This window comes from Falco naumanni, chromosome 6 (genome assembly GCF_017639655.2).
Source record: "Falco naumanni isolate bFalNau1 chromosome 6, bFalNau1.pat, whole genome shotgun sequence".
NCBI lineage: Eukaryota > Metazoa > Chordata > Aves > Falconiformes > Falconidae > Falco > Falco naumanni.
The window spans coordinates 41,185,032-41,204,648 of record NC_054059.1 but is presented as its reverse complement, the minus strand read 5'-3'; the positions used below and the strand labels follow the sequence as shown (position 1 = coordinate 41,204,648).

General features: G+C 38.2%; 1 protein-coding gene across 1 annotated transcript in view; it reads right to left on the bottom strand.

Annotated features, from left to right (window-relative positions):
* The window catches only part of PRKN (parkin RBR E3 ubiquitin protein ligase), a 616,239-nt gene that overhangs the window by 469,073 nt on the left and 127,549 nt on the right, over positions 1–19,617 (bottom strand). Inside the window, exon 4 of the mRNA XM_040598195.1 lies at positions 12,058–12,176. Within this exon, the coding sequence (XP_040454129.1) occupies positions 12,058–12,176 (119 nt within the window). The remainder of the gene's footprint in view (positions 1–12,057; positions 12,177–19,617) is intronic.

Sequence of the window (19,617 nt, the reverse complement as noted above, 5' to 3'; positions counted from 1 at the left end):
TTATTACTTTAATCTGTTTCAATTAATCACATTAACCACATTAATTACCAATAATTAATAATAAAATACTATAATTAATAGCAATAACATTGAAGCTACATCAGTTTCTTAATGGAGATGAAGGTACATATTTAAAAAAAATAGGTTGGCATTTGCTACTTCTCCTACTGCAATACCTTAAGTAAATAGCTATTTTTCCCTCCTGATCCAGCGAGTGCATTGGATATTCCAGCACCTTAAAAATTAGGTAACGATCACTCATCTCTAGAATTGTTTAATATTCATCATTATGAAAAATAATGCAGTGTGAGCATGATCTCTCTGTACCCACAGCTATCTAAGGGATAGTACTGGGAAGGCAGAAATTTGGCTGTACATTAAAAAAGAAAGCAAATTAGGAGAGTTATGGACTGGGACATCTGAATCTCAGTGGCAGCTGCCATATTAAAAAAAAACCACAAAACCAAACAACACTGTCACAGTCCAAGATTTGTTTGTACTGTAATACATTCCAGTAACACATCCACAGCACATTATGGTCTTATTGAGTAGAAAAAAGGACCCAAAGGATAGATAGATAGATAGATAAATAGATAGATAGATAGATAGATAGATAGATAGATAGATAGATAGATAGATAGATAGATAGATAGATAAATAGATAGATAGATAGACAGACAGACAGATAGACAGATCGATAGGGATAGGTATGGGTATGGGTATGGATAGATAGATATGGAAGGGCAGTCCAAGAAGGATTTATCTACACATTCAGCTTAAGATGTCAACAGAAAAGATGATAGCTCTAATGTTTAAAAATCTGACAAACATTCCTTGTATCTCCTTCTAACATAAAAGGCTAAAAACTCTAGAGAGGGCCTTTCTTTGTGAGAGGAGGAGTTGCTGCATGGAGAGAAGGCTATCATTGCATATTGTTAAGGAAATGATGGTAGAGCTGCCAAATAACCAATATGCCAAAAGATGTAACCTAAAGATATGCGAACTTCTCATTTCCCTGGCAAACATAACACCCTTTTGAGGTCAAATTGTATGTGTATATGCGGGCAGAGAGACAGTCACATTTCTGCCCCCAAGAACAAGCCAAACAAAAGCAGAATAAGGCTTACTTATCACATCTATTGGTACTGCTCCCCCCTCCCCCCTTTTCTCCCCCAAAAGTATAGACCTAATCAAAAAGATATTAAAAACATGAATAGAAATAGCACAAAACCTATAAAATAATGAAATAGATGAATTCCAAAATCTGATCTACATGTATACATGATCCCACGCCACCCAATGGTAAGTGCTGCAAATTTCTATGGATTTCAGAAGAAGTAGAAGTTATGAAATACAGAATCTATTTATCAAAGGATCCTTGATTAGAATTCAGAGTATGTGAAATGCTACAAAAAAGCAATTCAAGTGCAACTAATATTCTGGACACAACAAGTGTTACTCTGAGCATGGTATTTTCTACCAGTCCCAGGCTTTCAGGGATATATTGAAATATACATTTAGGGGTGATCTCTCTACTATGTATAAATATCTGAAGGGAGGTTTTAAAGAAGAGAGAGCCAAGCCATCTTCAGAGGTGTCCAGTGATGGGACCAGAGGCAATGGGTACAAACTCAAACACAGGAGGTGCTGTCTGAACATAAGGAGAAACCTTTTTACTGTGAGGGTGACTAAGTGCTGGCACAGGTTGTACGTAGAGGCTGTGGAGTCTTCATCCTCAGATATATTCAAAAGGAGACGGTCCTGGGCAACTGGCTGCAAGTAGCCCTGCTTGAGCAGGAGGGCTGGACCAGATGACCTCCAGAGGTCCCTTCAAAATTCAACCAGTCTCTGAGTCTGTACTTCTGTGATACCATAGCAACTGTAACAAAAAGATACACTGAACACCATCTATATTCCTAGGACTATGCCTATCTTCTCTGGCAAAAAGGATTCATTGGACATTAGATTCAGAAACTCACATAAAAGTCTTATCTGAAAGTAAATTTTGGTAACTATTTTCCTTTTCATTTATGACTCTTGTCACCCAGGCCAGAGAAACTCACTTTAAGCTCCACATTAAAGGGCAGTTTTATTTCACAGCATGACTTGAAGTGCTACATAACACTGAAGTCATTTTCCCTCTTTCCAAAAACTGATAATTTTTTTTCAGGTTTTAAGACACTTTATAATGTGTAATCTCACTGAAAACACATACTGCAATAAATATTATAAATCATGCATAGATATCTCACAGCTTCTAACAGAATTAAGAGTTAAAATATATTTTCTTATCCCATTAAAATGAAAGAAAAACCTATGCTATTTTTTCAACAAAGACACAAAACTGTTTCCTTTGCAAATTTTATTTTGCATCAAAGGATTGCTGTTCCTGTCTTTTGGAATGGATGGAATAATTTTCTTCAGAAACCCAGCATGCATTTTTTTTCACTTACTGTATATATATAAATTAAACAATTGATGTCCAATGTAGTAAAATTTGTCTTAAAGGGATATTGGAAAAAGCAATGAAAGAGAAAGCCAAAAGTCCAATTAAACCTATATCAAGTCTTCCGAATCCTCCCAGCTGTTCTCTTCAGATGGAGCTTAGCACTGTGGAGGCCAGCCGCAACCGTAGTGCTGCTCTGTAAGGCAGGAGCAAAAGTGAGGCTGTCGCTTAAGGTGTTCAGTGTGAAGTGAGAGTCAGAGCCAAAGAAAGAAGAGTATGTATGGGGTTTGTGTGGCAAGGTGGGGAGGGGAACTACAGCGGTGGCTTCTGTGAGAAGCCGCCAGAAGCCGCCCCATGTCCGATGGAGCCCATGGCAGCCGGCTCCAGGATGGACCCACTGCTGGCCCAGGCCGAGCCCATCAGCCACGGTGGTGGTGCCTGTGGGATAACGGATTTAAGAAGGGGGCGGAAAATTATGAGCAACAGCAATTGCTGCTGGGGAGAGGAGTGGGCCTGTGTGAGAGCAGCAGCCCTGCAGCCCCCAGGCCAGGGCAGGAGCGGCAGGGACAGCGTGTGAGGGACCGACCCCAGCCCCATGCCAGTGTCCCTGCACTGCTGGGGAGGAGGTACGAAATCAGGAGTGAAGTTAAGCTCAGGAAGAAGGGAGGGCCAGGAGGAAAGATGTTTTTTAATTTTGGGGTTCATTTTTCATTATTCTACTCTGCTTTGAATGGGAACAAAGCAAACTAATTTCCCCAAGACAAGTATGTTTTTTCTGTGGTGGTAAGTGGTGAGTGATGTCTCCCTGTCCTTATCTTGAAACACAAGCTTTTTGTGGTATTTTTTCTCCCTTGTCCAGCTGAGGAGGGCAGTGATAGAGCAGCTTCGGTGGGCACCTGGCATCCAGCCAGGGTCAACCCTCACAGTGGAGAAGAAAGAATAAAATGGTTATAAAATAATTTTGCAGTCACCCACTGTTGAGCTTTCTTACTCCTACAATAAGTGCCCGAGTTTTTTAAACAGGCCCCAGGAACATTTGTTGGAGCAGTCTCCCCAGGGTGCAGCTGGATTTGGCAGAATCTAACGTATCATCAAAGAAAACAGACTTTTAAAAGTAGAAATGTAGGGTTTCCATATTTTTTTTTCTTCTGATATTCATATTACTAAAAGCAATGAAGGCACTGGCTTAGCAATGACAGAATCAAGCCTGCAGACTCCACAAAATTGTTCTTAGGAAAGTTCCACCAGTTATCCTGGATTCTGGGTCTGCTCAGCACTACATTTATCTAATACTGATGCTCCACACCAAGTCCGCTGCAAGCAACAGGAGAACAATAAGGAAGAGTGGAGGAAACAAATGGCACCTGTGGAACTAATGTAAAAAATACTAAAAATATTGGCCTCCTTGTTCAGGCCAATCAGTGATAGACTCCTTTGTTATGAATGGAAAAATATCTCTTTCTGAAGCAGAATTTTTATTTGAAACTGCTCAAGCTGTCCAGTAGCTATGACAGACAGAGGTTTTGTATATCTACTTTAGCACTGAATTGGGCATGAACTACAAACACCACTAGGAGACGGGACTTACTATACCAATACAGTCCTGCACTCTTAGCAGTTCATGTTCAGCAGGCCTGTCAACATCAGATCGGGTCATGAGAGAAACAAATGCACAAGAGTACATTTCCCTGTGTAGCAGGTAGGGAGAAGATCAGAACATGCCTGATTTCTCTGTGTAATCCTGGCACAGCTGGGCTTGGGCCACACAACAGAACAACGTATCTCCATCTTAAGACATTCCCGCACTCTCAAAAAACACTGGATCATTAGAAAAAAAATTATGTTTATGATTAAGTACGCTGACTTAATATAACTAATGCAGAAGGATTTCCTGAATCTGTGGAAACTGTGGAAAAAGAGTTCTGAGAGCTCTTTTTCTCTGCGCTGGTCTTCTGAAAACAGCATTAACATCAGTGCCCAGTGGTGGCAATTTAGATGTCAGAACTGAGACGTTTTTCATTATTTATGTAGAAAGATGCACATATATTGAATACATGTAATTTCCTGTAAGTACTACTTTTGTCCACCAAATGCAGGGAAATTAAGCTATTTTTGTACTAATACATTCATTAGCAGGTACCCAACAATAAATGGTTGCTTCACATTTGTTAGTTTGACCAAACAGCACACATTACAATGGTAACTTTTTTACGCACAGTACTCAATAGAAGTATTTTAACACAAACTGTTTGTCATGTGTTAGCTAAGATCTATCAAAAAATTTTTAACTTCACAGTAAAAATGTAATTTTGGAGAGACAAATACTTATGTCATCCAGCCCCAAGAATTCAATCACATTTTTAATATCTCCACAGCTTGTGAGTGAGATCACACTTTATCACATAGCACTCCACTGGGTGTTTATTTTGTAGTTTAGACTCAAAGGACAAATTGATTTTTTGTAACCTCCTTGCACTATTACCCCAGCAGTAGTAACCAGCAGTGGGGAGAAGCTGACTCAGCAGCAGTAAGGGTGACATAATTGCAGAGGTACTACTTGTCCCTTTCTCTTTCAGTCAGCCTTGCTCCAGTGCAGTGAGTGGCACTCTGTCCTTTCTTCGTCACCAAGACAGGATACAAGTAATTAATTCCAGGAAAAAAATATGTGATCTGAAATGAGCAGTGGTGACAGGTCGTACATTGTGGAATGGAATTTCACAATGATGTATTAAAAAAAAAGATCAAAAGTAAACTGCCTTTTTATTTTATATTACTGAAAATCTCTGCTGAGTTTATATTCATTAGAAAGAAAACACCCTACTTAAATAATCTGATTGAAATGGAGTTAGGAAGTAAGAACTCAAAGAAAATGACTGCATTACAGATCTTTTTCTTCCTAGGAAATATGAAAGTATCAAATTCAAAATACTAAACTATCATCTATTAGGGAGATCACTTAAACTATCTATGACCTGTTATTTGTCAGTCACTGAAAGGCACTCAAAAGACTCTAGCGCTTTTCCCTTGCAGAACTATGACATACCACACAGCCTACTCTAACTGACAAGCTACCTAAATAAGCTTCTCATGGTGCCCGAGAAACAAAATGCAGCAAATGTCCATTTCTTGGCTTGTTTTAAGGTGAAAACCAATAGATGAAAGCAATATCCCTAATAGAACAAATGAGGAAAGAGCAGTTTTGCGGCAGAGATAGTTTAACAAAACCCGTGAACTCAGGAGGCTCCTCTGGAGCGCGGAGGGCAGGGACAGCAACAGGACTGTATGCACCAGCTGCTGAATGAAATCCAGATGTTTTGTCAATGCCAGAAACCAAGTCTCAGCTGCAGGGATTTAAATCAGATCCAGATATAACTCCCTATGTCTGAAAAGATCTGAGTAATGATGTGAGCTACAAGGAACACTTGAAAACTATAGAAGCTATGCAAAATTCCTTTGGTGCTTGTACTAGAGGACATATCAAAAACTCAACCAGTACTACCAATGACACAATGTGAAAAACTACTGAACAGTAATGAGTCATGAGTTCCCTCAGTAGAAATGGCCTCACCATAGAACCTGTGGCTGAGTATGGAGACCTAAAGTCTATTTACCACACTTCAATCCAGATTCTGTGCTTGAATTTTGTATTATGACAAGCACATAAGACACTAAATCAAATGTTACTGTCCTCTACACCAGCCATATGTCACAGAGTCAGGTACATTGAAAAAATGTGATATAGTAAGTATAGCTTGGTGTATACCCGTTTGCAGATTCAGGCCTTCCATTTACAGATATACATTTTCCTTTTCACAACAGAGTTAACACTACTATGGGTCCAAAAACATCACTGTAAATGTGACGGCTTTAACTTGGGGGGGGTGTGTGTGTGTGTGTGATGTTTGTTTGGGGGGGTTGGTTTTGGTTGTGTTGTGAGGTTTTTTTTCCTGGAAAGAGGGATACCCTAATTATCTGAATCATGGCTACTGAAACTAATGGCAACATTGTATGTATCTGAAATAAACATTATTAAAAGCTTAAAAGCAACAAAAACATACACCAGTGTGAAACTGACTAAAATTTTCAAGCCATTTGAAGAAAGTTGCTGGCAGGCTTGCAGGTGGTCTGCATAAGACTCCCACACTCCAATCTTTCCAGACATATTTTTGTGCTTGATTAATTACAGAAACTATGGAGAGGTTTTGCAGTGACTGATGTTTTCTTATAATTAAATCAACCTGGTATATATCTCCCATAAAACATTAGGTCATGAAATGTTCATAAAACACCAACTTAAGTGTCAACTGAAAAATTACAAATTTAATATTTAGATGGATGACTTTGGGAAAAATAAAAAACTGAACTCTTCAATTTCATAGAAATATAGTATCATAAATTTATTCTGAGCATCATATACTAAAATAATGCTATGCAAATAGGCATGACAGTTTAATAAGGTTTTAGAATAAGACTGTTTAAATGAATAAGTAATATTTTAAAATGTCAGTCAATACACCGTGAAAAAAGAAAGCTCAATTTAATTAGGTTGGTCATTTGTGGCTTAGGCAGGAGAAGGATTAGCATGTAGAGTAAGTTAAGGCTGCCCAAAGCTTTGTGTGGGTTTTACACAGGTATACACTTTCATCTCAATAAAAGAATTAGTGTAACAAATGCTGGCTTACATGATGCTTTGCTGCTTATGGTACAAGAGAGCTTCTCAAGAAACTTGCTGTGTTACCATGTAAATGTCAGGCACACTTTACAGAGAATTGGGAAAAAGAAAAAGATCTTGAAAAAAATGGCTTTGCTGACAAATCTGTAGCACAGTGGTACAGACAACCTTTTTTATAGTTTGGTTATGTCAACTTTATTTTGACTAATTGCTCTACAAAAGGAAAATAATTGTAATACCAGTAAAGAACATGTCTATCAGCAATCATTGGCATAGTCCACTGGGATTGGAGGGGAAAGAAAAGGTTTGGGGTAATATATTAACTTCCATGATTATTGTTTTTTTATGTGCATAAAGGTCAAGCAACTGACAGTAACGTTTTCAGCCTGACATAACTTGCCTACTGTAGACTGCAATGCATTGAAGAAAGCAGAGCAGATACAATGCACTTGTTGGGAGGACTGCAGTTTTGCCTGCATTAATGTGGAGAGGTCTCTACACAGTACTGAAAAATAAATAGGGCTTAGTACATATTTCAAACTTTCCAAGACGGACTAGAAAGTGAGAAGAAAAGGGGTCACAAGGGCCAGGCACATGTCAAAACTGGGCTTAATCTTCATAACCACAGGACTGAGGTAGATGGTATGTATTTATAAAACAAACTGTTTGTTGCTTAGCACATTCAAGGCAATGAGTGTGCCCATATTGCAAATACGGCACTTTGAAAGTCCTCAGGACTTGCCAGCCCAAACTGCTGGAACAGCACACTCACTGTTCTTAACTACCATGCTCCAGTCAAATTCAAAAGGAAAGGAATAATAACAGATTCTCTTTGTTTTGGGAAGAAAGTAACAGGAAACTTAATAGCAAATTATTTTCATAGACAAGCATTACTTAAAAACTAATACAGACAAAAAATAATCATTTCATAGTCTTTAAAAGATATTTCCCTGTTCTCTTTTGTACTTTTATGCTGAAGTACATTCTCAAATCATCTGAAAGCTGGGATTTTTCTAATCAGTCTTGAAAACTGTGAATGTTTCCACGATATGTTTCCAGCTACTTTGTTTTCATATCTACTGTAATATCCCAATAAAAAAAAGTTTGTGTATAGTTATTGTGTTATTCACCCTGTATTTGACAAAAGAATGTAGCTCCACATACGTTCCAGACAATCAGATACAAAAAGTGTATTTAGAAATACACCATGCTGGAAATTTTTATAATAGTTTTTTTTATCATGGAGTTATGAGAAAATATTGAGAGACAATAAAAAGATATTTTTATTTTTATTTTGACACCTCCAAAATGAAGAACACTATTTAGCAGATACTGTAAAAAGTGAAAAGTTTGGAAATTTATTTAGGTCTACTTAATACAAGGAACATAACAATTCCAAACTGAACAGCCCAGGTGTGAGCCATCATTTCCAAAAGTGGCCATGCTGAAGGAAGCCCCTGAGTCTAGCAAAGGACACATGTTGTGTGCTTTCAATGCAATACAGAAGGTTCAAACTCATCTGGTGATAACAGCAATGTCTTTCAGCAGCACTGACTGCTTGTATTCAAGCTGAATACAATGTCTTTGTTTTTATCCATTCTGAATATTATACCATTGGAAGAGTACAATAATGGCACCTTCTCTTAATATTGATTTGTATGTGAATCAAGCCTATACTAATCAACAATATTTAAATGCAACTTTTGCGAGAAAACAAATCCCCTTACATGTGTTTATTCGGAACACCACAAAATGCAACAGTTTCAAGCCTCTGAAATAAATCAGAGATAGTCAGGTAATTCAGGAATAGCACACAGAGCTTGAGGGGGGGTGTTGTTCTGTCTTTTTGAATTAGATGTGTATAAGCATTGCTACGGTTTATTCTTTCCAATGAGAATACACGAGCTGGGTTTTTAAAGGCTCTCACTGCACTGTTATGTGTAAAGACATTGAAACACTGCTACATCAAGAAGATGAAGCTGAAATTAATCACTTTAAACCACAGCAAAAGGCAAATTTAAACACTTAAACATGTGCCAAATATGAAAGCCCCCCTTCCCTAATATATAGCATGGTAAGGCTCAGTCTCCTGCAAAACCTAAGCCTCTTGCATAACAAACCTGGCTGACAAGCACTGTGATTTATGACAGAGGAAGGATTCTCATTGCCCAGTAGCACAACAGTGAAGTTCAGCAGCACTTAGACAAAAGAAAACCTCCAAAATCTATATTACTGCAAATTCAAGTCAGACAACACTTCCCCATTTTAGGATGCAAATCAAGCTTGACAGATCTACTGATTTTTTGTCCGAGCCCAGTAACTTTTCCTTGACTTTACACATGGCAGCTTGGCTGGAGAATTAATTTTCTCAACTGCACAGCCACTTAATCCCTCCTTGTCTCATTCCATAATGGTCACAATCAAGACGTGAATTCAGGTCCTTTTGTGGCCTTAAAAAACGCTCCAAGCTTTGCATAAGCATCTCTAATTTCAACTCTTTAGCACCCATGTAGTTGTCTACATTGTGCATACTACCAGGTTAATCATTAGTCCTTACAATATAAAGCTAACAATGTCTTTACGGCATTAGAGCTCTAGTCTGCAATGTGTTCCTTGTATATGCTGCAAATAATGGAGAAAAGCAAGTGAAATTTTCATAAACCCTCGAATTACTCTTCTCAGTTACAAACAGCAAGAAAAAAAATAAGTAGAGAGACACATGTATGGAAATAGAGAAAACTAGATATAACATTTCCGTATACTCCAAAACCTTGAAACAAATGGACATACAAAAAGGAGAGCTAAGTTTGGCCTCTTCAGGGATCTGCTTCATAGAGTACCATGGGATAGACACCTGGAGGGAAAAGGCACCTAGGAAAGGTGGTTAATATTCAAGGACCATCTCCTCCAAACTCAGGAGCGATGCATCCCATCAAAGAGGAAATCAGGCAAAAATGACAGGAAGCCTGCTTGGCTGAACAAGGAGCTCCTGAACAAACTCAAACACGAAGGAAGCCTACAGAGGGTGGAAGCAAGGACAGGTAGCCTGAGAAGAACACAGAGAAATTGTCCAGGCAGCCAGGGACCAGGTTAGGAAAGTTAAAGCCCTGGTAGAATTAAATCTGCCCAGGGACATCAAGGACAAAAAAAAAAACAACAAACAACTTCTATAGGCACGTCAGTGATAAAAGGACTAGAGAAAATGTGAACCCTCTCCAGAAGGAAACGGGAGACCTGGCTATCCAGGAAATGGAGAAGGCTGAGGTACTCAATGACTTTTGTGCCTCAGTCTTCATCTGACAAGTGCTCCAGCCACAACGTCCAAGCCACAGAAGGCAAAGGCAGGGACTGGGAGAATGAAAAACCTCCCATTAGAGGAGAAAATCATGTTCAAGACCATCTAAGGAACCTGAAAGTGTATAAATTCATGGGAGCTGATGAGATGCATCCACAGGTCCTGAGGGAACAGGTGGATGAAGTGGATAAGCCACTATCCATCATATTTGAGAAGTTATAGCAGTCCAGTGAAGTTCACACAGACTGGAAAATAGACAACATAACCCCCATTTTTAAAAAGGGAAATAAGGAAGACTTGGGAAGCTACAGGCCAGTCGGTCTCACCTGTGTGCCCAGCAAGATCATGGAGCTGATCCTTCTGTAAACTATGGTAAGGCACATGGAAAATAAGGATATGACTGGTGACAGCCAACATGGCATCACTAAAGGCAAATCATGTGTGACAAATTTGGTGGCCTTCTACCAGCATTACAGCTTTGACAGATGAGGGAAGAGCAACTGACATCATCTACCTGGAGATGTGCAAAGCATTTCACACTGTTCCTCATGACACACTTGTCTCTAAACTGGAGAGACATGGATTTGATGAGTGGACCACTTGGTGTATAAGGAATTGGCTGGATGGTAACACTCAAAGAGTTGTGGTCAGTGGCTCAACATCCCAGTGGAGACCAGTGACAAGGGATGTTACTTTGGGGTCCATACCGGGACCTGTGCTGTTCAACATCTTTGTTGGCAACATGGACAATGGGATTGAGTGCACCCTCAGCAAGTCTGCCAATGACACAGAGCTGAGTGGTGTGGTCAACATACTGGAGAGAATACATGCCATCCAGAGGGACCTTGACAGGCATGAGAGGCAGGTCTGTGCGAACCTCATGAAGTTCAACAACGGCAAGTACAAGGTCCTGCAGCTGGATCAGGGCAACCCACAGTGTCAGTAGAGGCTGGGTGGAGAATGGATGGAGAGCAGCCCCGAGGAGAAGGACTTGGGGGTGCTGGTGGACGAAAAGCTCAACATGGCCCGATAATGTGTGCTTGCAGCCCAGAAAGCCAAGCAAATCCTGGGCTGCATAAAAAAAGTAGCATGGCCAGCAGGGCGAGGGAAGTGATTCTTCCCCTCTACTCAGCTCTCCTGTGACCCCACCTGCAGTACCAGTACTGTGTTCAGCTCTGGACCCCCTAACATAAGAAGCACATGGACTTGTTGGAGCAAGTCTAGAGGAGGGCCATGAATACAGGCTGAGAGAGTTGGTTCAATTCTCAGCCTGGAGAATTGAAGACCTTACAGCAGCCTTCCAATATTTAAAGGGGGCTTACAAGAAAGATGGGGACAGACTTTTTAGTAGGGCCTGTAGCGACAGGACAAGGGGTAATGTTTTTAAGCTGAAAAAGGGTAGATATAGATGAGATATTAGTAAGAAATTCTTTACTATGAGGGTGGTGAGGCACTGGAAGAGGCTGCCCAGAGAAGCTGTGGATGCCCCATCCCTGGAAGTGTTCCAGGCCAGGCTGGATGGGGCTTTGAGCAACATGGTCTTGTGGAAGGTGTCCCTGCCCATGTCAGGGGGATTGAAACTAGATGATCTTTAAGGTCCCTTCCAATCCAAGCCATTGTATGATTCTATGAAAACAAGCTTACCCTTGCCAACGTCAGTGTTCCTTGTTTACATATACTGCAGCGGACCCTCAGTTTCCCAGGTTTCACAGCTTGGCAATTTTTTTTGCAAAAAACATAAAAACTGTTGTAACCAGCTGCACCTGTCAGGAAAGAAAACAAACAACAAAAAGAAACATTTAATGTATAATGAAAATTAGTTACAAACTGTCATAGAAGGTTTATATTTGACCTACAAGTGGTAATTAAAAAAAACAGGTTGACTAATTTTAAGACCTGAAGACAGTATCTTATCATATCTTGCCTGGTGTAGTTCGTAACACCTTCCAGTAGCTCCTGCTTCTTGATCAATGGCTATAGGTGAAGTACATGGTAATCCTACAAAATGCATCCTATCTTGAGTCTAAGTTTACAACTGATAAGCATCAACTGTAATATTTGGCAAGTGATGTATGAGATTAATTACCCCAGCTCTCCATAATTTGCATATTACTTCTAGTCTAAGTTTGTCCAGCTGCAAGGTTTAGTGAGTTCAAATTGCATGAAAATTTCCTTGGATGAAGTTTAAAAGATCAATTTGACTGATAACACAGCAAGAAAACAAATATTTAATTTATCAAATCTAATTTTTATTTGTGGAAGACTGGGAACCATTGCTTTATTCTTGCTGGCAGCGGTATAATTTAGCGAAGTTTGTAAACTGCTGCCAAGATATTAGGCCAAGTAAATTTTCAAGGAAAATTAAATGAAACGCATTCTGTTCTGTGAAACGATGGAACAGAAGATGATAGGCAGAGAATTGTGTAAGCCTGGGGCAATGCTAATGAATTTGATTTCACATGCAATCCTGATCACTGTTTTGAGTAAACCACATTTTAGAATGGCTATTGCTACTTCTTAGAAAATGATGGAAGATTCATAACATGTCTTTAATCTAGATTAGACATCTCCAAGATCAGAGGCTCAAGCTTAATATCAGAAGTTGAACTGAGACCAGAAAAAAGTTCTTAACAGATTTTTCCCAATATCAAGAGGTAAGACTGTGGAGATTTGACCCATTAGCAGTGGTGAACTTCAGAATCAATAGCAGTCACTCTAAGATCAAAAATTTTTCACTGTCTTCCTTGCCATTCTCCTAGGTCTTCCTATGTTTATCAGCAATATACTTTTTATGTATAGTTGAAACCTAGAATGTTACCACAGTAAATATGTTGTAGAGTAATATTTTAAAATATAACTGACTTGCATTTTTTTACATGTTTTTCATATGATAAACAACAGACCTTGTGTTCTGCCAAGGAAAATGCCTATCAATTTCATGTTACACTTATTCGTAGGTGTCCTAACATAAATGCGCAGCTAGTTTCCAAAACTCAATTTCAGAGAACTATATAATAACAAAATAATAATCTTTAAAAAGTTTATAGATGTCTTCAAAGAAGGCATATACTACTGTGAGAAGAAATTTTATAGCATTCTTACAAGTTTTCAGAAACATATACTGCATAAGAGTTCATCAGTGATGTAGCCAGTATTAATTTTAGTAAACTGATCTGAGGTGTTTTCATTATGCTTCCCTGGGGAATATTAATCACCACAGCAGAACATAAAGCATCACAGAATTTAAACTGAGTTCAGTTTTTGTGGAAAATTAACACACATTCATCCATTCACACACATACACATTTTTCATATGAATAAGAGCAATTCAAAAGGTTGAAAGCACACTTCTCAAAACAGTCTAAAACACAGTTCTGATATTAAAATATTTAGACTAAAGAAAAAAGGCTTATGGTCAACTATTTAATATATGGTACAATGTTGAGATGTGATTCCAAACTAAATATGAAAAAAATTTGGACATTTGAATCTGTGTTCACTCATCTTTTGCCTGAGGTTCCTAACACCTGGACTGAGAGCACATCTGGATTACACCCAATGTGAGCTATAATCCACAACGAAAATCTAAACTACGGTATTACAAATGAGGAGGAGCACACTTGTAAATGATTGAATTTTACTTTTGGCAGTTGTTCAATGTGGGATCAGCAGGTCAATCAATATAACAAAAAGGCAGTACCTTTAGCACATTTCAAAGGAAATACTATGTAATCTAAGTAAGCAAGAATGCTATCGCTAACAGAGGTTCACAATAAACATGATTTCAGCCACTTATTCTGGTGTCAGTCTCAAGTGCAGGAAGTGAGACCAGACTGCTTTACCTCTTTCAGTATCACCCGTCCTCTCCCATTGCTCCGATTTCTTATATGGGCAGTCTAATGAGAGTAATGAGACTGTTGCTCCTGTTCACATGTAGAAGCACATATCCTGAGTAGATCTGTGATGCCACTACTCACTGTCCTAATTCTGCCTGACTCTCCAGAATGATTCCTGCCGTGACTCTAATGAAACCCTTCCAGACAAACAGAACCATCTTATTGAGTACATGAGCCCTTACAGAACAAAATATTTTGTTAATTGGGCTGATGTTTTTCCTGATCCCGTTCTCCAGACCCTGATGTCTTGTGTCCCTGTCTCACATTTTATAGCAAGCTTATTTCAAGCAGTAATCCACTTGAGGCAGGAATCATGCTTTCTGCCTGCTTTGTGTTCTAAGTTCATTCCATCTGGACCCAAAGATAAAATTATATTATTGATAATATTCTGCAAAATATTCACAGGATAGTATGGCATAAATCAGCATGACTGAATACTGCAGTAAAAAACAGCAGTCATAGAAGAGGCCCAAAATGAGACATATTGATGATTTACTATAGAGGATAAATCTTGTGCATTAGCCTGATATTTACTCTGTGCAAAAATAGACTATGTTAGCTCTATATTCATTTTTCTTAGCACTCTCCATTTTTTTCCTTTTTCATGAATATTAAAAGTACCTCAAACACATCCCTATGCACAAATTTGAAACACAAGAAACGCATTTATACAATAATGAGAAATTTGGAGCTTTATCCAAATTTCATAACTTTGGAAATGTCGGCTATAGCAAGGCTGCTGGAGAGGCACAACATGACAAGAGGAATGTTCTGATTTTAGCAGAAAAGTATCAATAGGGATTTTCAGCGATCCATTCACCACTTTATGCAGATAGGCTGATCTCATTCTCACAAAGCGCAGTTACATCATTAGGTGTATGTCCTGAGTAGCATCACCACGAGTAGTGGAGACTGAATTAAGAATGCAAATGCTAAAAGTCATACATACATGGCCAGTATTAAAATCTTTACTGACTTGTTAATGTCAATGTGTATTTCAGCATGGACCTTACCAGAGATTACAACCCCTTGAATCCCTTTCCAGAAGGGAACTGAAACAAATAGGAACAAAGAAATCTGCTTTTTGCACAAGCTCTGACATAGCAATATTAACAAGAAATGTAATTATGGCCCCGTGCCAGTAATCACTAAAATTGCTGCAGAACCAACCTTAAAACCTTGTCTTTCCTCATTCAATCATGGTCTATAAGATTTCATAAAGCTTTACATTAATATTTTATAATACTGGCACTCAGCAAGAATGTGCAGACACAGCAAGTTACAAGATTAAAAAAATGAAGGTCCCTTTATAAATGCTGATTCTGATACTGAATGTGAGCATTAATGCCATAAATAAATAAATTATAACTATTAGTCTTCTATGGAGTTACATACATTGGTGGGTGGCGCAAAACTGAGGGAAAAACAAACGTGCTGTATCTGCACTTATTCTTTTCAGAGAAGGTAAAGTCATGGAAATCTCAATTTTCAGGTCCACATTGCAAGTACTTTTTGTCAGGCAAGGGACCCATAACAGATTCTTTTGACAATCAGTGGTTCATCTGGGTCTGGACATTGTTTTCTAGATTTTCACCACCAGCTGGTACACCAATATGTCTCTTGAGAAGCCATTTAATTTGAGTCTCTTATCCTTTAAGATGGTGCATCAAGGATCTGTCATTTTGTGGACAAGTATTTTACTTTAATTTGCTGTAAACTTAAAAAGGTGCCACCAGAAAGTTGACCTTACAAACTCGAGTTCCTCATCAGTCCAAAAGCATTCTTCAGCACATGATCATATGCTCACTTTTTAAGAAGCCACCTCCAATATGTCAAGCTTCCGATAAATCTGACTTGGAAATACAGAAAAAAGAACTCTTTCATTTTATTCATATGTTGAATTAGCAGCCAAATGAACCATTTCCATATGCATTGGTGAATTCCTCTCATGACTTGTTTCAACACAGCAAAACTCATTTAATGCACGACTGCCTGGCAATAGTGGTCTACCTTAACTGCCCTTTGCATTTGGTGAGAACGCTTACAGGACTGAATCTTTCACGGAAACTACAGGAACGTCTCCTTGTTACTGGAGTCCTAAGAAATGCCTCTTCCATCTGCAATTATAGAGAACTCACAACCTCCTTCCTCAGGTCATCTGTGCTAGTACTTCAGTATCTTTATCTTTAGAGAAGCTACTCCTTATTTTTAGCCTTAATTTTCAGGATGAAATTTAACAAGTACATCCTCTACATTCCACCAAAGGTATGGAAAGCAATTTGCTTTCTTTCTCTTTGCAGCAAACTTTTGTATTGGTTTTCTATTTTATGGGCTAGTCAACCCCAATATACTCATTCCTTTCTTACACGCAATACACTCTAGCGCTCAAAATATTTCTCTTAGATTTTTCTTTAAATAGTGTTAGATGCAGCTCCCTAAACTTGTAATCATTTTCCAGCTGAAGTTTTTCTAATGCTGAGTACAATGGGGTCCTTTTTTTCTTTTTTTTTTTTAAGACATCTGGAAGGTTATCTTTGTGTTTATCTGTTCCTGTATAGTACCTCACTTAATATTATGAGCATTAATTAATTTGTTCCTGTTCAGTCTATGATCTAAAATGAACCTCCAAAGTGTTGTCTGCTTCATTTGTTTTAACCCATTCTGTATTTGTGTTGATGAATACTGCCAGCCAAGTGCAATACTCTGTGTTGCCCTCTTCTGAGCACCATGGTGTTTTTTTCCAGACTGTATTTCTGACTTGTCATGATCATTTTAAATTTTTAGGCTGTCCTCCAGTTTATCTGCAGTCCCTCCTAGCTTGGTGATGTCTACAGCTTTAATAAGTTTTGTGTCTATTCCATCCTCCAAGTCATTAATAAGAATATTGATTAATATCAGATGTAGGGCAGACTCGTTCAATATATCCCTCCATTTGGATGATGAACTACTAATAACTACTCCCCAGTCACAGATTAGTAGACACATTCACAGCAACCCTACTGTATTTTATCTGTATCTGGACACCTAGTTTGTTAATGACAGTATCATGCTAAATTGTCAAAATAATTACATAGGTAAGTATGTGATATTTACTCCTTCTCTCCACAGTACAACATGATCGTTTTTTTAATACAATTGTGCTAGTTGTTACTCTTGCTTGTGGATTATTTGAAATACTTGCGAGTGTTAGATTTCTCCCCCAAGCATTTTCAGGAATTTCAGTTAAGTTCTTAGGCTTATAAATTACTAGAGTTTTCCATTACTTTTTTAAAAGTCACCAGATCCCTCCTCCATTCTTCCTATAAATGATTTATTTTCTGTGAGTTCTAGAAGCTGTTTCAATAGTTCTGAGATTCCATTCTATAAGGAGGACATTTACTCTGAAAGAATACAAATTATACTAATGTCTCATAAAGCAGCAAATTTAGATTTATCCACGTGGGAGCAAGCAGAAAATAAGTCTGAGCTGCTCAGAGTTTTTTCTTGTTTTGTTTTTGTTTCTGTTTTTAAACTGCAAGCAATATCTAGTATTGATACTTTCTTAACAAAATTTCCTAATAAAAACTGCTATAAAACATAAAGCAAAAGATCAAGAATGGGTACTGAAGGTTCCAAGATCTTCCAGAATTCAAAGGAGAGGCATGCATAGGCTAACCTACTAAGATAACTCTAGTAATGAGGTAAGTTATAGCCTCAGGTCATGCAACAGTGTCAGAAATAAATTATTTCAATTTTTATTATCATTCTATATTAGCCATCAAATAACATGACAGAAGAGATAAAGTAACATATTAGCCTAAACTCATCACATCTCCTTTCTAATATACAGAAACAATGTCTCAAAAACCTCTGATTTTAATCCTTATGTAAACTGAATTGCTCAAACTAAGTCATCAGAGGTGTGGTTAAGGACACATTTTTAAAGTTTTATGTCCTTCATTGCTGGGGGACTGCATACCTGTCATTCAGAAATGGATGATAGGTCAAGAAAAACAACAGTGATTTTTCTCTAGTATATTTTGTACTGAATGCAATTCTATAGGATGATTAATAGCTTAAAATAAATACTTCCCAGCTAGAATCATAACGTATACTATGTAATTAGCGTGGTGTTGTGGTGCTGATTGCCATTTTTTCTACCAATGTTCTCATTCAAGCAAATCTTGCAAGTGTTGGGGGTACTTAATGTCTTCCCACTTGGAAATAGCAAAAGTGTGAGGGCAATAGCAGAATAGGGAGAGAAGAGAAAGTTCAAGATTAAAGTGTGGAGCAAGACAAAGTATCAGGAGACACAGAAATATCCTAAGTATTGAAACCCCCACTCCATAAGCTCCTCTGTAAGCATCTGTCCTTGCCATCTCCACCTCAGGCTTAGTTTCCTGCATTCAAGAATGTCTAAGGTCTAGGGCCCACCATAATCTTGGCTCAACCTTTTAAGGAAAGCACACAGTTGTAAGAAGGAGCTGTGAAAAAGTTTGTAGAAGGACAAAAGTAAAATGGCAGAGAAAATGGGTTCTGGAGATGGAGTCACTAGGCCAAGTATTCAAGGGGAAAAGTACCAACATAGGTAGCTGGAAGATCTCAAAGGAAAAAATTAGGGCTTTATTTGATCTGACACTATATGTTGAGAGCCTGCATTTTAATGATCCAAGATATACAGATGACAGGATTCACGTATTCTCTTAAAAACTTTTAAGTCTCCATTAAAATCTTACTCAATGCTTTTGCTATTCAGTTTCTGCTTATCTCTTCAGCCTATTTTCTATATTAGCTGTTTGTTGATGTAGATCTTCAAATTACCCTTCAAAAAGAAATGAGGAAGGTTCGAATAAGCCACACTGCAGGCTGTATAAGATCAGACTAACCGCTTCCTCCTGTTAGGGCTTAGAGAAGCATACAATAAATCACCCAAACCTGAACATCAGAAGTCTGAGACAGAATTTTCCTAGTTAAAAAGCAGGAGTGGGTCTGATAGACAAGATCTGTTGTTCCACTGTTGTTTAAAAGGAATTTATTTATCATTTTATACCTCCAACATCCCTAGTAACTTTTAAACAATGTACATTAACAGGGACCAGGCTAATACGTATGGCTAACATGTATGAATATATATGTACTTGTGCATATATAATTCATGCATATACATGTTTAATGCAAATGTATGAGGCACACACTTTGTTGGTGTATAAAATGAAGTTTCATAAGAATTCAGAAAACAATCCCTATTTTGCAGTTTTCACTTGCAAATATCATCAGATAAAGCCTTTATTACAGGCCAGTTTTAGTAAAATGCCTGGTGGTTTACTGT